Source organism: Bubalus kerabau, chromosome 23, assembly GCF_029407905.1.
Source record: "Bubalus kerabau isolate K-KA32 ecotype Philippines breed swamp buffalo chromosome 23, PCC_UOA_SB_1v2, whole genome shotgun sequence".
In the NCBI taxonomy this organism is placed as follows: Eukaryota; Metazoa; Chordata; class Mammalia; order Artiodactyla; family Bovidae; genus Bubalus; species Bubalus kerabau.
In genome coordinates this window covers 39638379-39658218 of record NC_073646.1, presented here as the reverse complement: position 1 = coordinate 39658218, position 19840 = coordinate 39638379, and the positions used below count along the sequence as shown (strand labels likewise).

The 19840-nt window shown below is 42.4% G+C and overlaps 1 protein-coding gene across 11 annotated transcripts in view; it reads right to left on the bottom strand.

The window, feature by feature from the left end:
* RNF216 (ring finger protein 216) overlaps positions 1 to 14692 on the bottom strand; it is a 121104-nt gene extending 106412 nt beyond the window's left edge. For 4 of the 11 annotated variants that reach the window (XM_055562126.1, XM_055562125.1, XM_055562123.1 and 1 more), the window contains exons 1-2: positions 14484 to 14687; positions 5043 to 5164 (exon numbers count right to left, since the gene is read on the bottom strand). In XM_055562126.1, coding sequence (XP_055418101.1) covers positions 5043 to 5109 — 67 coding nt within the window. In that variant the 5' untranslated portion in view covers positions 5110 to 5164; positions 14484 to 14687. Of the gene's footprint in view, positions 1 to 5042; positions 5165 to 8495; positions 8606 to 11794; positions 11832 to 14483 lie in introns of all 11 variants that reach the window. The other 7 variants (XM_055562122.1, XM_055562121.1, XM_055562116.1 and 4 more) reach the window with 6 other exon arrangements.
* Positions 14693 to 19840: the final 5148 nt, after the last annotated feature.

Here is a 19840-nt window from a genome sequence, read left to right as displayed (position 1 = left end):
GCAAATACCCATTTAGCATCTACAACAGTAAGCAAGTTAAGCTTTCTAGTTTCCTTTTTAAACACAACCAAAGTTCAACTAGCCATCTAGATGTAATAATTCTGTTCAAGTTCTCTAACTCCTTTTCTTCGTTTGAAGACAGATCACATTTGATATGAATTACTGGATAACACAAACTGATAATTCCTTCATAAAGCGCAATTATTTTTTTTCAAGGTTAATGCCTCATGTACTTTTATGGTACCCAACAATTTGAAAAGCAATATAAAACCAATTATCTCATTTCATCCCTGTAACAGGGCTGTGGTGATGCCAAGGACAGCAATTTAAAATAGGTAAGTCCATGGGATCTAAGGTCAGACTGCCTGGATCCCAATCTCAGCTCTCCCACATACTAGCTACATGATGCCATTATTTACTTCTTTAGGCATCCATATCCTCATCATTGAAGAAAGGTTAACAATAGTGCCTATAGAAAATAGCTGTATTAGCTTAGAAAACCCACACAAAATGCCTATTTATTATAGTACTTCACACACAGTGAAGTTGTCTGATTTCAAGTCCAATGCTACCTACACAGCAGACTGATGTATCTAACAACTGACTGAACTGAGGGCCTGCAGAAGTGCACTGTAGAGGGCTGGCAGAATGAAATTAAGTGACCAGCACCACCGAGTTTGAAACCCCACTTAAATGACAGTAAAGGAACTCGTAAAAAGTGAAAAAGCAAAAAGTGTCCTTCTTTTTAGGACACAAAGAAGGAAAAAGGAAACGATAGCTAGCAAGAGATTTAAACAAAATTCTGGGAACAGCAGATTTTCAGAGGCAAGAAATCTAGAGGAGTGGAGAAGGCTCAAACCCACAGTCTGCAGAGGGCAGCTGACCAGAGGCAGCTTAATCCATGTTGCAGAATCACAGATTTCCTTGAAAAATATTCTCAATTATTGTATGCCTTTGTTCATTTCCAGTCTTTAAATGGTTATTTTAAACAATTCTAATTTTACTGTTAATTCTGTGGAGAGGATTTGCCAAGTTTCTCATTCAGCCATTCCAGAAGACCCACCCTGAGGAGGTCCATTGTGAAGAGTCACCAACACAGAGAGTCACTAGACACCAGGCCAAGAGTGAAAAGGCGTGTCACTGGAACAGCCGTAATGAGTGACTCTGCTGCCTTCTGTTAACTGGCCCCTTGAATGCTGGCAGACAGTCTTAGATTCTACATGCAGGAAATTGTAGGTTCCTCTCAGGAAGAACTGGCCCAGAAAAAAAGACAGACAACAAGCCTGGGGCACCCAGCAAAAAAGTTGGTTTTAAACCTATCATCTCACAGTGAATCCCAATGGTTAACAAGATACTCCCCAAAACACCACATATAAACATACAGAACAAAGTTTATGATTCATACAAAAGGCTCCTACCTGTGTGACCATCACCAATGTTGGTAAATACATTTCTAGCACATTAGGAGCCTAACTCCACAGATCAGTTTCTGAGTGTATATTCTCTCATTTCTGGCTTCCATGCAAATAACACATCTGAGATATGTCCATGATGTTGGTGTTGCAGTATGCAGTTTCCTCTGTATGTGATCTACTACATGAATGTGTATGAATAAGTTACTTATTTTTCTGTTGACATTCGACATTTGGGCTGGTTCCAGTCTTGGCTATTTTGGATAATACTGTTATGAATATTCTTGCATATCTATCTTGGTATACTCATTTCAGCTGGGTATATTCCAGAAGTGCTGAGGCACAGGGAAAGCATACGTTCAATTTTAGTGGACAATGTCAAACAGCTTCCTAAACTGTCTATGCCAACTCACACTACCGCCAGTGGTGTAGGAACTCGAAACTTGTTTTGTGCCTCAAAATATGGTCAATTGTGGAAAACATTCCTGTGCAACATTCCTATCTATTGTATCAAATTTGTTGATCATGTTCTTCCAATGTCCTATATTCATACAAGTGTTTGTATATGTTTGCTCTCTCTCAGTTACTGAAATAAACATGCTAAAATCTCCCATTTTGACTGTGGATTTGTCCAGTTATCCTTTCAGTTCTGTCAATTTTCTCTTTGTATATTTTGATATCATATTACTACACACATAGAGATTAGAATTGCTTTATCTTCCCCGACTCTTTAACTTTTTAAAACCTTTTATCTTTTATTGACACTTCTGGCTGAATTGTGTATGTTATCTGATAATTTAAAGCCTTTGACTGTGTGGATCACAATAAACTGTGGAAAATTCTGAAAGAGATGGGCATACCAGACCACCTGACCTGCCTCTTGAGAAACCTATATGCAGGTCAGAGAACTGGACATGGAACAACAGACTGGTTCCAAATAGGAAAAGGAGTACGTCAAGGCTGTGTATTGTCACCCTGCTTATTTAACTTATATGCAGAGTACATCATGAGAAACACTGGGCTGGAGGAAGCACAAGCTGGAATCAAGATTGCCAGGAGAAATATCAATAACCTCAGATATGCAGATGACGCCACCCTTATGGCAGAAAGTAAAGAAGAACTAAAGAGCCTCTTGATGAAAGTGAAAGAGGAGAGTGGAAAAGTTGGCTTAAGGCTCAACATTCAGATAACAAAGATCATGGCATCTGGTCCCATCACTTCATGGCAAATAGATGGGGAAACAGTGGAAATAGTGGCTGACTTCATTTTTCTGGGCTCCAAAATCACTGCAGATGGCGATTACAGCAATGAAATAAAAAGATGCTTACTCCTTGGAAGGAAAGTTATGACCAACCTAGACAGCATATTAAAAAGCAGAGACACTTCTTTGCCAAGAAAGGTCCATCTAGTCAAAGCTATGGTTTTTCCAGCAGTCACGTATGGATGTGAGAGTTGGACTATAAAGAAAGCTGAGTGCCGAAGAATTTATGCTTTTGAACTGTGGTGTTGGAGAAGACTTTTGAGAGTCCCTTGGACTGCAAGGAAATCCAATCAGTCCATCCTAAAGGAGATCAGTCCTGGGTGTTCACAGAAGGACTGATGTTGAGGCTGAAACTCCAATACTTTGGCCACCTGATGCAAAGAGCTGACTCATTTGAAAAGACCCTGATGCTGGGAAAGATTGAGGGCAGGAGGAGAAGGGGACGACAGAGGATGAGATGGTTGGATGGCATCATCGACTTGATGGACATGGGTTTGGGGGGTTTGGGTGGCCTCCAGGAGTTGGCGATGGACAGGGAGGCCTGGTGTGCTGCGGTTTATGGGGTCACAAAGAGTGAGACATGACTGAGCGACTGAACTGAACTGAAAGGCTCTGTTTTGAGGGTTACTATTTGCATAATGTATCTTTTATTCATTCTTGTAATTTTAATCTTTATTTCACCTTCATTTTTAAGCCTACCTTCACTGGGTATAGAATTTCCAGGTGAATAATATTCAGCAATTAAAAAGAATTGAATTACTGATACATGCAAGAATATGGATGAATCAAAAAACTGTTGTGCTGAAGAATTCAAGTATGAAGAGTACATACTGTATGGTTCCATTCATATGAAATTGTATAGTGACAGAAAGCAGGTCAGGAGTTGGGCGAAAACTGCCTGCAAAGGGGCATAAAGGAATCTTTCTGGATATGTTCTACATCATGACTGAGGTGGTGGTTATATGGGTATATTCATTTTTCAAAAGTCACTGAACTATATATACAGTTAAAATGTGTGCACTTATTATATGTAAATTATACCTCAATAAAGATGATTTAAAAACTTAAATGCTTAAGGGGATGACACAATAGAAATTATTAATACAGCTAATAAAAACAACCCTATGTCTAAACAAATCCTCACTATGTGTGCAAAATAAAGTTTGTTGAACAGAAAAATATATCTCCAAAGTTAGTAGTTTTCCAGAATTAGCTGTTCTTAAAGAAACTCTATTCAAGTATATTTAAGATCCGATTTAGGAAAAAAAAACACCCCACAACATTAATTTGATATGCATGTTTGGAAAATATGGAACTGATCATATATACAAATATAGCTAGGATTTAAAACTTCCTAAACAACAACACATTACGGCTATAATCACTACCAACTTAGAATATACTATCAATAACAGCTTAAAAAATTGGTATTTCTTCTGTTTTTATAATTTGCATAGCTTAAGCAAATTTATTTTCTCTATTTATCTGCTTAATAAAATTTTCTAAATTTTATTTATTTATTCTTTGGTTGTGTCTCATGACATGTGGGGCCTTGGTTCCCCAAACCTGAGCCCTCTACAGCAGAAGCATGGAGTCCTAAATCACTAGACCACCAGGGAATTCCCTGCTCATTTTTAAATGCTCTGAAAGCCATATATATAAAATTTTATCTTTTGCTGGGAAAAAAGTCTCCATAAATACAAAGTACTATCAATAGCAAAACATAAAAAAAGGTACAACCTCTTCTATGGATTTATACTTATAATCTTCTTCTACTCATCAGCATAACTTTTTTCCTTTTAGCCTAGGTGTAACTGTGAATTAGGATCTGATAGGAAATTTCACATGCATTTAGAAATCTTAAAGAAATGAAGGGTCCCTTCCCTTTATGAATCAATGAAATTCCCCATATTTTAAACACTGTACAGTCAAGGAATACATGTCCTAAAATTCCCTGTAAGGCTAAACCAGAGTCTTCTGGAAAAAAAGAAGTTAGGCCTTGTATGAGGGGGCCAGAAATGCATTAGCAGCACCTTAAGTACGATCAGAACATACAGCCCTGGAGGAACTGTACTCCTCTGCGAGCACCATTCCTTCAAAAACTGAGAACTACCACTGTTTCCACCCTCCTATCTCTTAAGATTCAATCTTCTTGTAATGGAAGACTCTTAAACTTCACTCATGCCAGCAGGTTATCACCATCTGACACAAACTTCTAATCTGATGAGTCCATTTAAATCTGATGTTCTGAGGTCTGAAAATGAAACATTTCTGGATTCTACATGGTACAAAACAGATTAATTTCAAATATGATATAACAAGACTAAAGGAAAAAGCAATGATGAAAGAGAGAAAATGGGCACACTCACCTTGTCCCCGGTGGCAGTGGAAATTGTTTAAGTGAATCACCTCTTCATTGCTGTTTCCCTCTGCCATTTTCCAACACAGACATACACCTATGTGCTTGCTAATATCTAAACATGGCGACCACCTATTCCAAAGGGTGTGAAAAAGAAAAAGAAAATTATTAAGAATGAAGGAGTATCTTCCCACATATCTAGTCAAGATAGCATTCTCAGCTTATAAAGTGAAAGTGAAGTCGCTCAGTCCTGTTCAACTCTGCAACACCATGGACTGTAGCCTATCAGGCTCCTCCATCCATGGGATTTTCCAGGCAAGAGTGCTGGAGTGGATTGCCATTTCCTTCTCCAGGGGATCTTCCCGACCCAGGAATCAAACCCGGGTCTCCCGCATTGCAGGCAGACGCTTTACTGTCTGAGCCACCAGGGAAGCCTTTATAAAGTGAAAACACCCCTAAAAAGAAAAATTTTTTTCAGTCTTTTAAATGAATAACTAAAGTTAACAGAAGAGGAAAAACTAAAATTAAAAAAAAAAAAAAAATTGCTGCAAAAGAACACACAAAATATGAACAAAGGATCAAAGACTAGATGGGATATACATTTTTAAAAAGTTAAATTAAACAAAAAAATAAATAAAAGGAAATAAAAGATCTTCTAAAAAGTAAAATTAAGAACTCAATTACTACAACCTACTGAATGGGAGACAAATATTTGCAAATCATAACCCCTAATAAGGTGCTAAAATCCAGAATATATAAAGAACTTGTACATCTCAATGGCAAAAATCACAAATAATTCAATATCCCAAATTAAGATATTAAAAAGTGCTCAACATTACTATACATCAGTGAAAGGCAAATCAAAAACACCTCTGCCTGTTAGAATGACTATCATTCATTCAAAAAGATGAGCGATAACAATGCTAGCAGGATATGGAAAAAAGAAAACTACACCACTGGTGGGATTATAATTGGAATAGACACTATGGAAAACAGCATGGAAGTTCCTCAAAATTTTAAAAGAGAACTATCACATGACCCAGCAATTCCACTTCTGGGTATATAACTGAAGGAAATGAAATCACTATTTACAGTTTAAAAATCATATTTTTACATTGCTCTGCAAGGCTACTTTTGTCATAAATGTCCGCATGTGAACAGATCTGTTTCTGGACTCTGTTCCATTGGTTTTCTTTTGCCAATACTGCTGCTACTGCTGCTGCTAAGTCGCTTCAGTCGTGTCCGACTCTGTGCGACCCCATAGACGGCAGCCCACCAGGCTCCCCCAGTCCCTGGGATTCTCCAGGCAAGAATACTGGAGTGGGTTGCCATTTCCTTCTCCAATGCATGAAAGTGAAAAGTGAGTGAAGTCGCTTAGTCGTGCCTGACTCTTAGCGACCCCATGGACTGCAGCCCACTAGGCTCCTCTGTCCCTGGGATTCTCCAGGCAAGAGTACTGGAGTGGGGTGCCATTGCCTTCTCCGTTGCCAATACTACATTGTATTAATTATTATAGCTTTATAACAAGACTTAATATCTGATAGTATAAATTCTCCATCTTTTTGTTTATGAATGCTTTGCTTTTTCTGGGGTCTTTTTTATAATCATCTAGTGCATATCCATTTAAAAAATATGAGTAAGGCTGCATTAAACTTGTACACCAATTTGGGGAGAACTGACATCTTTACATAAGATAATCAAGCATTCCAACCCATGAATGTGGTATGTCTCTTCCTTTATTTACTCTTTAATTTTCATGGGTTGGAATGCTTGATTATCTTATGTAAAGATGTCAGTTCTCCCCAAATTGGTGTACAAGTTTAATGCAGCCTTACTCATATTTTTTAAATGGATATGCATTAGATGATTATAAAAAAGACCCCAGAAAAAGCAAAGCATTCATAAACAAAAAGATGGAGAATTTATACTATCAGATATTAAGTCTTGTTATAAAGCTATAATAATTAATACAATGTAGTATTGGCAACGGAGAAGGCAATGGCACCCCACTCCAGTACTCTTGCCTGGAGAATCCCAGGGACAGAGGAGCCTAGTGGGCTGCAGTCCATGGGGTCGCTAAGAGTCAGGCACGACTAAGCGACTTCACTCACTTTTCACTTTCATGCATTGGAGAAGGAAATGGCAACCCACTCCAGTATTCTTGCCTGGAGAATCCCAGGGACTGGGGGAGCCTGGTGGGCTGCCGTCTATGGGGTCGCACAGAGTCGGACACGACTGAAGCGACTTAGCAGCAGCAGTAGCAGCAGTATTGGCAAAAGAAAACCAATGGAACAGAGTCCAGAAACAGATCTGTTCACATGCGGACATTTATGACAAAAGTAGCCTTGCAGAGCAATGTAAAAATATGATTTTTAAACTGTATGACACTGTACTGGAAGGCTATAATTTGGGAGGATAGGGAAAATCAAAGAACTAGACCTCACCTTTATGCCTTAGACAAAGTAATTTTTATGTGAACTGTTGATTTAAATGGTAAGGTAAAATAACAAACTTTCTGGAAGATAACATAAAATACCTTCAAAAATCAGACCTGGGAAAGATATCTTCTTAAAAATAATAATTTATTTATTTTAATTGGAGGCTAATTACTTTACAATATTGTGGTGGGCCAACTCCAGTACTCTTGCCTGGAAAATCCAATGGATGGAGGAGCCTGGTAGGCTGCAGTCCATGGGGTCGTGACTGAGCGACTTCACTTTTATGCATTGGAGTAGGAAATGGCAACCCACTCCAGTGTTTTTGCCTGGAGAATCCCAGGGACGGCGAACCTGGTGGGCTGCTGTCTACGGGGTCGCACAGAGTCGGACACGAATGAAACGACTTAGCAGCAGCAGCAGCACTGTGGTGGTTTTCGCCACACATTGACAAGAACCATCCATGGGTGTACATGGGGGCCCCCTCCTGAACCCCAGTCCCGCCTCCCTCCCCATGGAAAGATATCTTAAACAGGATAGAAAAAATGTTGTCCACAAAAGCAAAGACTGAAATATTGTACATTAAAATTTAAAAAATATTCACCAAAAAATTATTAAGAGTGGTGGTGTCCAGCGGCTAAGACTTTGAGCTCCTTATGCAGGGGGTCCAGATTCAATGCCTGCTCAGGGAACTACAGCTCACACGTGGCAACTAAGAGAGCCCACACGCCACAACTAAGACCTGGTGCAGCCAAACAGATAAGCTCTTTTTCTTTTTTTGTAAATGGCAAGGTTAGAGAGGAAAAAAGTCACTATCAGGGGAAAAAAAGAGTGTTTGCCTCTCTGAAACAGTATTTGGGGGTCAAGAGGAGAAGATTATTTAAGTCTTTCTGTAGTTTGATTTTTGAACCATTTTCTTGCTTTATTCTGATGGACATCAGAAGAATGAAAATCAAGTAAGAACCAAAGGGGGACAATTTTAACTGCTACGGCACCTTTTTAGTTCCAAGATTCTATCTGTAACCTACCGACTCAAGGTTTTTCTTCTTAAGAAAATCTGTTTTCTTTGTCTTCCTGAGAGAAACCATGTGCTTCAAAAGAGGTAGGCCCTAGACCATGTCTTCTCATAATATGATGTCTATAAAGAGACAATCAAATAATGTCAGAATTTTTCAACATAAGATACTACAGTTTTATAGCAAGACTGTGTTTAAGTATTACAACAGAACTTTCTGGGATCTATAACTGGACAAAGGTACCTCAATGTTTAAAAATTATAAATCCAAGCATAAGCTTAGGTATCTCATCTGAAATAACAATAATGATGTTATTTCCAGATGGCCCAGTATAAAGGAAAGAGCTTTGGTGTCCACTTTCAACTGCCTTTATTCAAGTGTTTTTCTTTCCAATACAACTTTCAAAAAGTACTTTGAACACTTAATTCCAATATCCAAATTTCCTATTTCTTTTTTTACCACAACTAGATTCCTTCAATTTTACACTGGAAAACAAAGGAAAATGTGATTTATTTTATATCTAATTTGGTTAGACTGTCAAGTTTGTAGTTAAGCAGATTACCAGTGCTGCTTTAAAAGCAAGATTCCTCATCAATGGCATGTACAGTGGCCCCAAGCTGCAGTGAGAAGAGAAGTCTGATAATGAAATTTCTATTCCTGACTAGCTTCTCTGTAAAGATCATTTAACTCCCTGACATTCAGTCCTCTCATCTGGGCTCAGATCAGACTAAGTATGAACCCAGGTTTCACCAACCAGTCATATCAGTGACTATGCATAAACTGCTTAATCTTTCAGGCCTAATTTCTTTCTTCATGAAATGAGAATACAGCTGTTCTGAAATTGAGTTAAATATATATAAAGTGTTTAGTACAGCACCTGGCACACAGTAAGGGCCACATTATGACTATTATTATTACTTGTGAAATGGAAAGAGAAGATGTATAGTTTTGTTAATAATAAGGGTTGATAATACAGCCCAACCAGGGTGGGGATGGGAGGGGTTTATTCTCCTCTTCCAAGCTACTTTTCACTAGTACTGTAACTATTCACATAAAACTTTTACTTCCTTCTTTAGGAAATTTCATTTTCCCTCTGGAAGTTAACAAGAACCTATACATGTCTTTTCACTTACTGATAGACACCAAAGTGGAGTTCAGAAATAGGAAATGCCTTTCATGAAAGAACAGTTCAATTATTTCTTGCCTTTAATTATAAAAAAACATTTATGATTATACTTTATGGTCAAATATACCATTTAAAGCTTCCAAATTAGAACCAAAAATTAGCATGTATTCATCAATTCATTACTCAATGGAGAATTTTTTTTTTTTTTTTTTTAAGAATCTTATATTGAAAGAGTTTAAGAAATCTGGATGGTACTTCTTCTATGTTCCTTTCCACCTCCCACAATTGTCCTAATGATCTTTTTTTAAACTCTCCTCTTCCTTGTATGAACGAATCAACACATGATGAGAAAGAGTTCACATTTTGTTTTCTCCATATGCCCTTGACTCTGTCTTATTCATAAGTGTACTTTCAGTGTCTCACAGTTGTTGAATGAACGAGTGACTCTGAAAATAGCTTTCTCTGCCAGAGACTGGAGCTGTTCATCACAGCCATATTTAAGTAGTCAAGTAATGTGGCTTATGTGACAACAACCAGTTTCTCATTCTCTTTGTCAGTTATAAAGTATTACACAATGTAGTATAATAAAAAATTACATCATTATAGAAAATCTGGAAAACAAAGGAAGTCAGGAAAAGATGGGAATCATCCATGGTTCTCTCATGTCAAAACTGCATCTTTGCTTCCTTGTGACCAGAGTCCTTAGGTCTGTCTTAAACAAACTATTTCCTTCTTATTCCTCTATTCACATCACTTCTCCACTTTTCCTTTCAGATGCTCCTAATACTGCATGGTCCTGGGGTTTTGTGGTGTTGCTGCTTTCCAGAATAATCTCCAAAAATATGCCCATCACTTTTGCAACATTGATTTTGGGGTAATAAAGGAAAGGAGGGCAAAGGAGAGCCAGGCCAGGCTGGGAGAAGCTGACATGCCCAGGTTATACCAGCCCCCACAAACCACTTCCAATCATATTTTTTTAAAATGTCTATAAATGATTACTGCTCTTCATTCAAATACTAGTTTCTCATCTTAATATTTAGATAGCCATTCTTTGTAATCCTGTACTAATATGTAATCAATATCAAATTAACACAAAAAAGTTGATAATGGTTATTTCTAAGCAGTAGGTTTATATTTTTGCTTCCTTAAATTTTGATTTTTTCTACACTAAACTGGTATTATTTACTTAACACTTAAAGAATCTGTGTTATGCCTCATAGGGAATAACAAGGAAAATCCAACATGGATCTTGCCTCACAGAACTTCCATCAGTGAGAGAAAATATGCACACAATTGAGTATACTACAAAGTATGGTCTTTACTGCAATACAAAGACTATTACAGTTAAGAGCGGTCAGGCAGTCAAGGAAGGCTGAGGGGAGACAGAAGTATTTAAGCTAAACTGAATGCTCTGCCAGCTCCATGCTTAGTTTTAAGACAGTTGCACTTCCATCAAGGGCTCTGGAAGCCCAGAGTGACCATGTAAGTAGTCTGACTACCCTACTGGAGAGACCACATGGAAAGCTCTGACATTACATGGAAAGGGAAAGGCAGCTGGGCCGTCTTCCAGCAGCCGCAGACAACGCATTTGAATAAAGAAGTCATTCTGGAAGTATATCCTCCAGTCCCAGCCACTGTGGCTGACAGCATGTGAATAATAAAAAAAAAAGTCCCAGGTGAAATCTTCCCAACTTCCTGACCCACAAAACTGCCAACAAAAAAAACTGTTGTATTAAGTCACTAAGCTCAGAGGTGGTTTGCTAACAGAAAAGTGAAGCAGAGCTCTAATTTTTATTTTCTAACTCAATGGGAAGCAATGCAGAGAGCTGTGCTTTAGGAACAACGACCAAGCTGCAGTGTGTAAGACACTGACTGCAAAAGACATCCAGAGGCAGGAAAACCCAGTAAACAAGAGCCAGTGAAGTGGGAACTAAAGGTAAAAGGTAACAGCAAGCAGAGGAAGGAAAAGATGTAGGATACTAATTATAAAGGTTAGATTCAACGGGACTTTTTTTTTAAGGACACAGCATATAGCATATTTTAGTTCCCCAACCAGGGACTGAATCTGCACCCCCTGCAACGGAAACTGGGAGTCTTAACCACCGGACCACCAGCAAAGTGCAACAATGGGATTTCGTATGTAACTGGTCATCAGGGCAAGAGGAAGCAAGGAGTCCAAGTTGACCTCCACGTTGAGATCAGATGACTGGATGATGGTGATACTATAAAGAAAGAACAATGAAGTTGATGAGTTCAGAATAAGAAAATGCAATGCACGTTAATTTCAAGATACATACAAAATGAAAGAACTAAGGTAAAATAGCATCCATAATCAGAGATGATATGCAAACAATTAGTCTGGAATTCAGGTGGTTTCAAAGAGCTCTAAAAATTCTGTTATCAGTATCTTTTTACAACACGAAAGGTTTTAAGCCAGAAATTATTCAAAATTTTCAGTGGGTAGGCTAACGAGCTTAACATACAACATTAAGTTTTTTCCTCCAATTGTCAACTGAAATTTGGTTCGGAAATTGGGATGGATAAGCAAGCATATCCTCAATCCACAAGGAAGAAATCAATGTTTTCAACGATATTTTTACAGTTGAATCCTCCGTTAACTCATGACATCCTGCCCCTTCTATCCTAATACTGTCTACAAGTTGTACCCCCCAATGTATTTTCATATAGCACGGAGTTTTGTTTTTGTTTTTTAAACCACAAATCTCTTCATGGCAGAACAAAAACCCTTACCATGGCCAATGAAACCCTGCCTCACATGACCTTGCTGACACAGCCAGCCCCACCTCATACTTCTTCCCCTATTCACCATTCCGCACAAACCACGGCTCAGGTCCTAGAAAGTGCCGTGAAATTTCAGGCTCTTCTCTCTGCCTCTCTTTGACCAAATTAACTCTATTTATTCTTCAGTTCCTCATCTTAAAATTTCACTTCTCAGAGAAAAACCTTTCCAGACTATCCCCAGTGTCTGTTCATCTGTCTCTCACCCCTTCCAAGTACTACCACAATAAAATATTTAGGAAGCTATTTAACATCCACCTCCTTTGCTAAAAAGAGTTCCAAGAAGGTAGGGAACTGAAAAAGTGTTAGTTGCTCAGTCATATGCGACTCTTTGCGACCCCATGGACTGTAGCCCACCAGGCTCCTCTGTTAAAGGGATTCTCCAGGCAAGAACGCTTGAGTGGGCTGCCATTTCCTACTCCGGGGGAATCTTCCTTACCCAGGGATAGAAACCCAGTCTCCTGCATTGCAGGCAGATTCTTTACTGTCTGAGCCACCAGGGTAGCCTCAAGAAGGTAGGACTCTTGTGTAATTCATTTCCAAAGCCTCAGGACACAGCACACAGCCTGGCAAAAGTAAATACGCCAGAACTTCTTGAATATTCACAGGTATAGCAGGATAATTAGGAGCATGAACTCTGGAGCCAAATGGGTTCGAGTCCCAGCTTTGACCCTTACAAGGTAAGTTATTTTTTCAGCACCTCATTTTCTCCCTCTTGAAAATACGGGACGACAAAAGCCACGTTATCGAGGATTCAGAGTTAATATACGGAAAATCCTTAGAACAGTGTCTAGCTAAAGAAAATTATGACGTCTGTAAAGCTCTTACCACAGCCTAGAACACTGTAAATACTCATTAACATGAGCACAGGCTCTCTCATCCACCCTATTTCATAAACTCTCAGTCTTCCAGACTCATAGCTCAACTTCCTTCATTACACTTCTCCAAACGGGGTGCAAGGCTTCTTCTCTTTCTGTAGTTGCTGCCTGCCTTCAGGAGGAAACTATAAAGCCTCTATTTACGTTAACAGGGAGCTCCGAAAGTCTGGCCCCAGGCTCTCAAGCTATTTCCTTAAATCCAGCCACTTCCTACTCCCAGCTACTATAAACGACTTCTGCAAAAAAAAAAAAAAAAAAAACTAACGGAGGAAGGCCGTTTCTCCGCGGTCTTCCTGAGGCCAGCGTTCTGAACGCGGCCGTGCCCACTCCCAGCAGCGCAAGCCATCTTCTCGTGGTATCAAAAAACCTAGGACCAGCCCCCTCCAGGCGCTCCTCATGACGCACCCCGACTGATCACAGCGCCCCACTCGCTGAGGTCGGCACCCTGCCCTGCGGACGTCGCGTAGACCCCGCAAGGCTCTCAGCGAGCTGGGTCACGAGACCGGTGCGGCCCAAAGTTTTCGACAGTCGCTCCACGCGGCATTCGAGCCACAACCCACGCGGGAACAGCGCCTTCGTTCGCCGCCCAGCACTCCGGGCACATTGGGGCGGGGGGGTTCGCGTTCCCTGCGCTGCCCGGGATTCGGAGAGTCCTCACGAGGGTGGGCAGCAGCGAGCGGCCGCCTTCTAGGGAAGACGCCCCTCCAGAGGTGAGCCGCGAGGGTCTGAGACCGCGGCCCGCAGCTCCACCCCCACCCCCACCTCCGGGCGTCGGAGTTCAAAGTCACGGCGCTGCGCCCCCCGCGCGCTCGGGGCCGCGCTCGGCTCCTCGGCCACCGCTTCCCAGGAGGTGCTGCCGAGGAAACTCGAGTCTTTCGGCGCTTTCGAGTCCTCGCGCGGCGGACCCACCGACCGGCCCGCGAAACTTCCCGAAGTAACGGGACCTGCGGAGGATCCGCCGGACGCCCGTGCCTTTGTCGCTCTTGCTTAGCCGCCGGCCCCGCTGCTCCGGCCGCTCGGCGCTGCCCGGAGCCGGCCCTGGGCTCGCTCGCGTCGGGGCAGCCGCCCGGCCGGGCTCGAGCCCCCCCGGGCCCTTCACGGTCGAGCCCCCGCCCCCACCCCCGGCTTAATGGAGGCGCCCGGTGAAGACGCCACTCGCCCCACAGAGCTGGCCGAGGAGCCGCGGCCGATACTTACTCGCCACTCGACTCGCCGGCTCGCGAGGCAGGCTCTGGGGCTTCTGTCGCCGCGGGTTCCAGTCAGCAGGAGCGGCCGCGACAGCCTAGTCGCCGCCGCCGCCGCCGCCGCCGCCGCCGCCGAGGCCTCCGCTGCGCTCCTTCCGGCCTTGCTGAGGCGTCACCGCGCGCCTGCGCACAGCGCCCCCTCCCGACTAATGACAGGAAGAACCATAGAGGCACGCAGGGGGCTAGGGAGGAGGGGTCTGGGGAGTAAGACCATAGAGAGGGACTCCTGTCCTTCGTCCCGGCTCGGCGTGGGCCGAGTCTTGACTTCGCCACTAGGCGGGAGGACGAAAGGAGCCCCGTCAAGTGTCACTATCACTCTGGGGGTTTCAGCTCCAGGGCGTGAAGCGGGTGACCGTGGAAATCTCCTGGATCTGCGTTTATTTGCACCCATTGCCTTTGGCAAATCATTCACGGAACATATATTCAGAGGGCTTCCTGTGTGCCAGGCACTGTTCTAGGAATTGGAGCAAAAGCAGTACAGAAGGTCCCTGTTCTCATGAAACTTGTATTTTAGTGGGCAAGTCAATAACTGGTGAACTAACGAACCAATTAAAATACTGGCTCAGGCAGGAAGTGTTCGGAAACACGCACACACACGGATGAAAAATAAAGCAGAGAAAAGGATAGAGTGATGGGGATAATTGTTGGTTAGTCACTAGGTTGTATCCGACTGTTGTGACCCCAAGGACTGTAGCCCACCAGCCTCCTCTGTCTATGGGATTTCCCAGGCAAGCATAGTGGAGTGGGTTGCCATTTCCTTCTCCAGGGAATCTTTTCCACCCGGGGGTCGAACCCACACTTCCTGCATTGGCAGGCGGATTCTTTCCAGCTGAGCCACCAGGGAAGCTGCGATGGAGATAATCAGATCAGATCAGTCGCTCAGTCGTGTCCGACTCTTTGCGACCCCATGAATCGCAGCACGCCAGGCCTCCCTGTCCATCACCAACTCCCGGAGTTCACTGAGAGTGGTCTAAATCAAGTGAGGGAGTGAGCCATGGCGACCACCTGAAGAAAGAGCTCCAAGCAGAGGGTATAGAAAGAGCAAAGCCCTGAGATTGTGAATATGCCTGGTGTGTTAGAAAAAACAGGGTGATGCCACGTGGCTGCAAAGCAGTGAGAGGGAGTGCTAGGGAATGGGCTTGGCAAGCTGGTTAGGAGCCAAATAGTAGACAGTCTTAAAATGTGTTTGGATTTTATTTTAAGTGTGATGGAAAGCTGCTGGGGAATTGGGGACAGTTGTGAGTTGATTTCGGAGAAGGCAATGGCACCCCACTCCAGTACTCTTGCCTGGAAAACCCCTTGGACAGAGGAGCCTGGTGGGCAGCAGTCCATGGGGTCGCTAAGAGCTGGACACAACTGAGCAACTTCACTTTCACTTTTCACTTTCATGCATTGGAGAAGGAAATGGCAACCCACTCCAGTGTTCTTGCCTGGAGAATCCCAGGGATGAGGGAGCCTGGTGGGCTGCCGTCTATGGGGTTGCACAGAGTCAGACACGACTGAAGTGACTTGGTAGCAGCAGCAGTGAATTGATTTGTGTTTTCTGAAAGCACTGTGGTGGCTATTTGGACATAGACTATAGAAAGGTAAGAGCAGAATCAGGAAAACCAGTTAGGAAGCTATCACAGGGTTCTAAATAATAAGACATGTTGGCTTGGATCAGCACAGTCAAGGAGGAGGTAATGAAAATGGTCAGATTAGGGATTTTTTTTTTTAATGTAAAAAAGATTTGTTGATGGATTGGATGTAGACTGAGAGAGAATGAACAGAATTGAGGATAACTATAGGTTTTTGGCTTGTGCAGCTGGGTGAATGGTGATGCCATTCACAAATATGGGAAAAATCAGGAGGAACAGATTTTGGCTGGAGTAGGGAGAAGTGAATGTGTTTTTGCACGTTACATTGCAAACTCGACCCTAGATATGTCAATAGGCAAATAGATCTATGAGTCTGTAGCTTCAGAAAGATAAGAACTCAGAGGCTGAGGACTTAAATTGGGATTTACTAAGATACAGATAATATATAAGGCCTCAGGACTGGCTATACTTATACCCGGGGAATGAGTGTAGATAGAGGAGAGAGGGCAGCTGAGGGAGGCCAGGGCCACCTAACATTTAGGATCTGGAGGAGGATGTCAAGAAGGAAAGGGCAGTACAGGAGGATGAAACACAGAAGAGAGTGGTACCCCAAGGCTAGAGAAAGAAAGTGTCCCGAGGAGAAGGGAGTTATCAACAGTGCCAAATGCTGCTCGGAGATTCAACACAATACAACTGAATTTCAGTAAAACCAGAAGGAGAGCCGTTAGCTGAGAGTGAGGTCAGAGAGAGGGTCTTGGAGGTTTGTGAAAGAAAAGGATGAGAGAGTGAAATGATAGCAACTGCAAAGGGTTGCTGGTCTGGAGTTCCGGGATTATAAGCTTAAAGTGAGGCCAGGTAGCAAGGAGGTGGATCTTTCTCCAGCTACATACATAGATGCAGAGGGAAGAAGGAATCTAGAGAGACAGAAGGGTGTCAAAGAGAGGGATTCTTGAAGCTGAGGTCTTAGAAATTGGTGCAGTTTTGGTAATGATGAAGCCTAGGGTGTAACTATATTCTTTGCAGTCAAAGATGGAGAAGCTCTATACCATCAGCAAAAGACTGGCCGCTGACTGTGGCTCAAATCATGAACTCCTTATTGCCAAATTCAGACTTAAATTGAAGAAAGTAGGGAGAACCACTAGACCATTCAGGTATGACCTAAATCAAATCCCTTATGATTATACAGTAGAAGTAAGAAATAGATTCAATGGATTAGATCTGATAAGAGTGCCTGAAGAACTATGGAAGGAGGTTCGTGACACTGTACAGGAGGCAGGGATCAAGACCATCCCCAAGAAAAAGAAATACAAAAAGGAAAAATGGTTGTCTGTGGAGGCCTTACAAATAGCTGTGAAAAGAAGAGAAGCGAAAGGCAAAGGAGAAAAGGAAAGATATACCCATTTGAATGCAGAGTTCCAAAGAATAGCAAGGAGAGATAAGAAAGCCTTCCTCAGTGATCAATGCAAAGAAATAGAGGAAAACAACAGAATGGGAAAGACTAGAGATCTCCTCAAGAAAATTAGAGATACCAAGGGAACATTTCATGCAAAGATGGGCACAATAAAGGACAGAAATGGTATGGACCTAACAAAAGCAGAAGATATTAAGAAGAGGTGGCAAGAATATACAGGAGAACTACACAAAAAAGATCTACACGACTCAGATAATCACGATGGTATGATCACTCACCTAGAGCCAGACATCCTGGAATGCAAAGTCAAGTGGGCCTTAGGAAGCATCACTACAAACAAAGCTAGTGGAGGGGATGGAATTCCAGTTGAGCTATTTCAAATCCTAAAAGATGATGCTGTGAAAGTGCTGCACTCAATATGCCAGCAAATTTGGAAAACAGCTTTGGCCACAGGACTGGAAAAGGTCAGTTTTCATTCCAATCCCAAAGAAAGCCAATGCCAAAGAATGCTCAAACTACTGCACAATAGCACTCATCTCACAGGCTAGCAAAGTAATGCTCAAAATTCTCCAAGCCAAGCTTCAACAGTATGTGAACTGTGAACTTCCAAATGTTCAAGCTGGATTTAGAAAAGGCAGAGGAACCAGAGATCAAATTGCCAACATCCACTGGATCATTGAAAAAGCAAGAGAGTTCCAGAAAAACATCTACTTCTATTTTATTGACTGTGCCAAAGTCTTTGGCTGTGTGGATCACAACAAAATACGGAACATTCTCAAAGAGATGGGAATACCAGACCATCTGACCTTCCTCCTGAGAAATCTGTATGCAGGTCAGGAAGCAACAGTTAGAACTGAACATGGGAAAACAGACTGGTTCCAAATAGGGAAAGGAGTACATCAAGGCTGTATATTGTCACCCTGCTTATTTAACTTATATGCAGAGTACATCATGAGAAACACTGGGCTGGAGGAAGCACAAGCTGGAATCAAGATTGCCGGGAGAAATACCAGTAACCTCAGATATGTGAGGGCTTCCCTGGTGGCTCAGAAGGTAAAGCGTCTGCCTGCAATGCGGGAGACCCGGGTTCGATTCCTGGGTCGGGAAGATCCCCTGGAGAAGGGAATGGCAATCCACTCCAGCACTCTTGCCTGGAAAATCCCATGGATGGAGGAGCCTGATAGGCTACAGTCCATGGGGTCTCGAAGAGTCAGACATGACTGAGCGACTTCACTTCACTTTCAGATATGTGAATAACACCACCCTTATGGCAGAAAGGGAAGAAGAACTAAAGAGCCTCTTCATGAAAGTGAAAGAGGAGAGTGAAAAAGTTGGCTTAAAGCTCAACATTCAAAAAGCTAAGATCATGGCATCTGGTCCCATCACTTCATGGCAAATAGATGGGGAAACAGTGACTTTATTTTTTGGGCTCCAATATAACTGCAGATGGTGACCGCAGCCATGAAATTAAAAGACGTTTGCTCCTTGGAAAAAAAGTTATGACCAACCTAGACAGCATATTAAAAAGCAGAGACACTTCTTTGCCAACAAAGGTCTGTCTAGTCAAAGCTATGGTTTTTCCAGTAGTCATGTATGGATGTGAGAGTTGGACTATAAAGAAAGCTGAGCGCCAAAGAATTGATGCTTTTGAACTGTGGTGTGTGGAGAAGACTCTGAGAGTCCCTTGGACTGCAAGGAGATCCAACCAGTTCATCCTAAAGGAAATCAGTCCTGAATATTCATTTAAAGGACTGATGCTGAATCTGAAGCTCCAATACTTTGGCCACCTGATGTGAAGAACTGACTGTTTGGAAAAGACCCTGTTGCTGGGAAAGAGTAAAGGCAGGAGGAGAAGGGGACAACAGAGGATAAGGTGGTTGGATGGCATCACTGACTCGATGTATATGAGTTTGAGTGAACTCCAGGAGCTGGTGTGGACAGGGAGGCCTGGTGTGCTACATGCAGTTCATGGGGTCGCAGAGAGTCCGGCACGACTGAACGACTGAACTGAACTGAGAGTGTAACTGTGAGTGTGGATTAACAGGTGAAGTCTTGATCATTGAAGGGGAGGGATCAGTAAGCTAAGAGCCTGGAGTGGAGAGATAATTTAAAAGGATGTTAAATCATCAAGAAAGATGTCAGAATGGCAGGTGGAGGGCATGGAATAAGACAGGTCCCAAAGGCATCAATGAATGAGAAGGAATGACCTGCTGGCCAGCAGACAGCAGGAAAGAGAATGACCCTTGCTTCCAAGGATTCCGTAAGTTGTCATATTTGTTGTTGTTTTTGGCCGTTCCACCTGGCTTGTGGGATCTTAGTTCC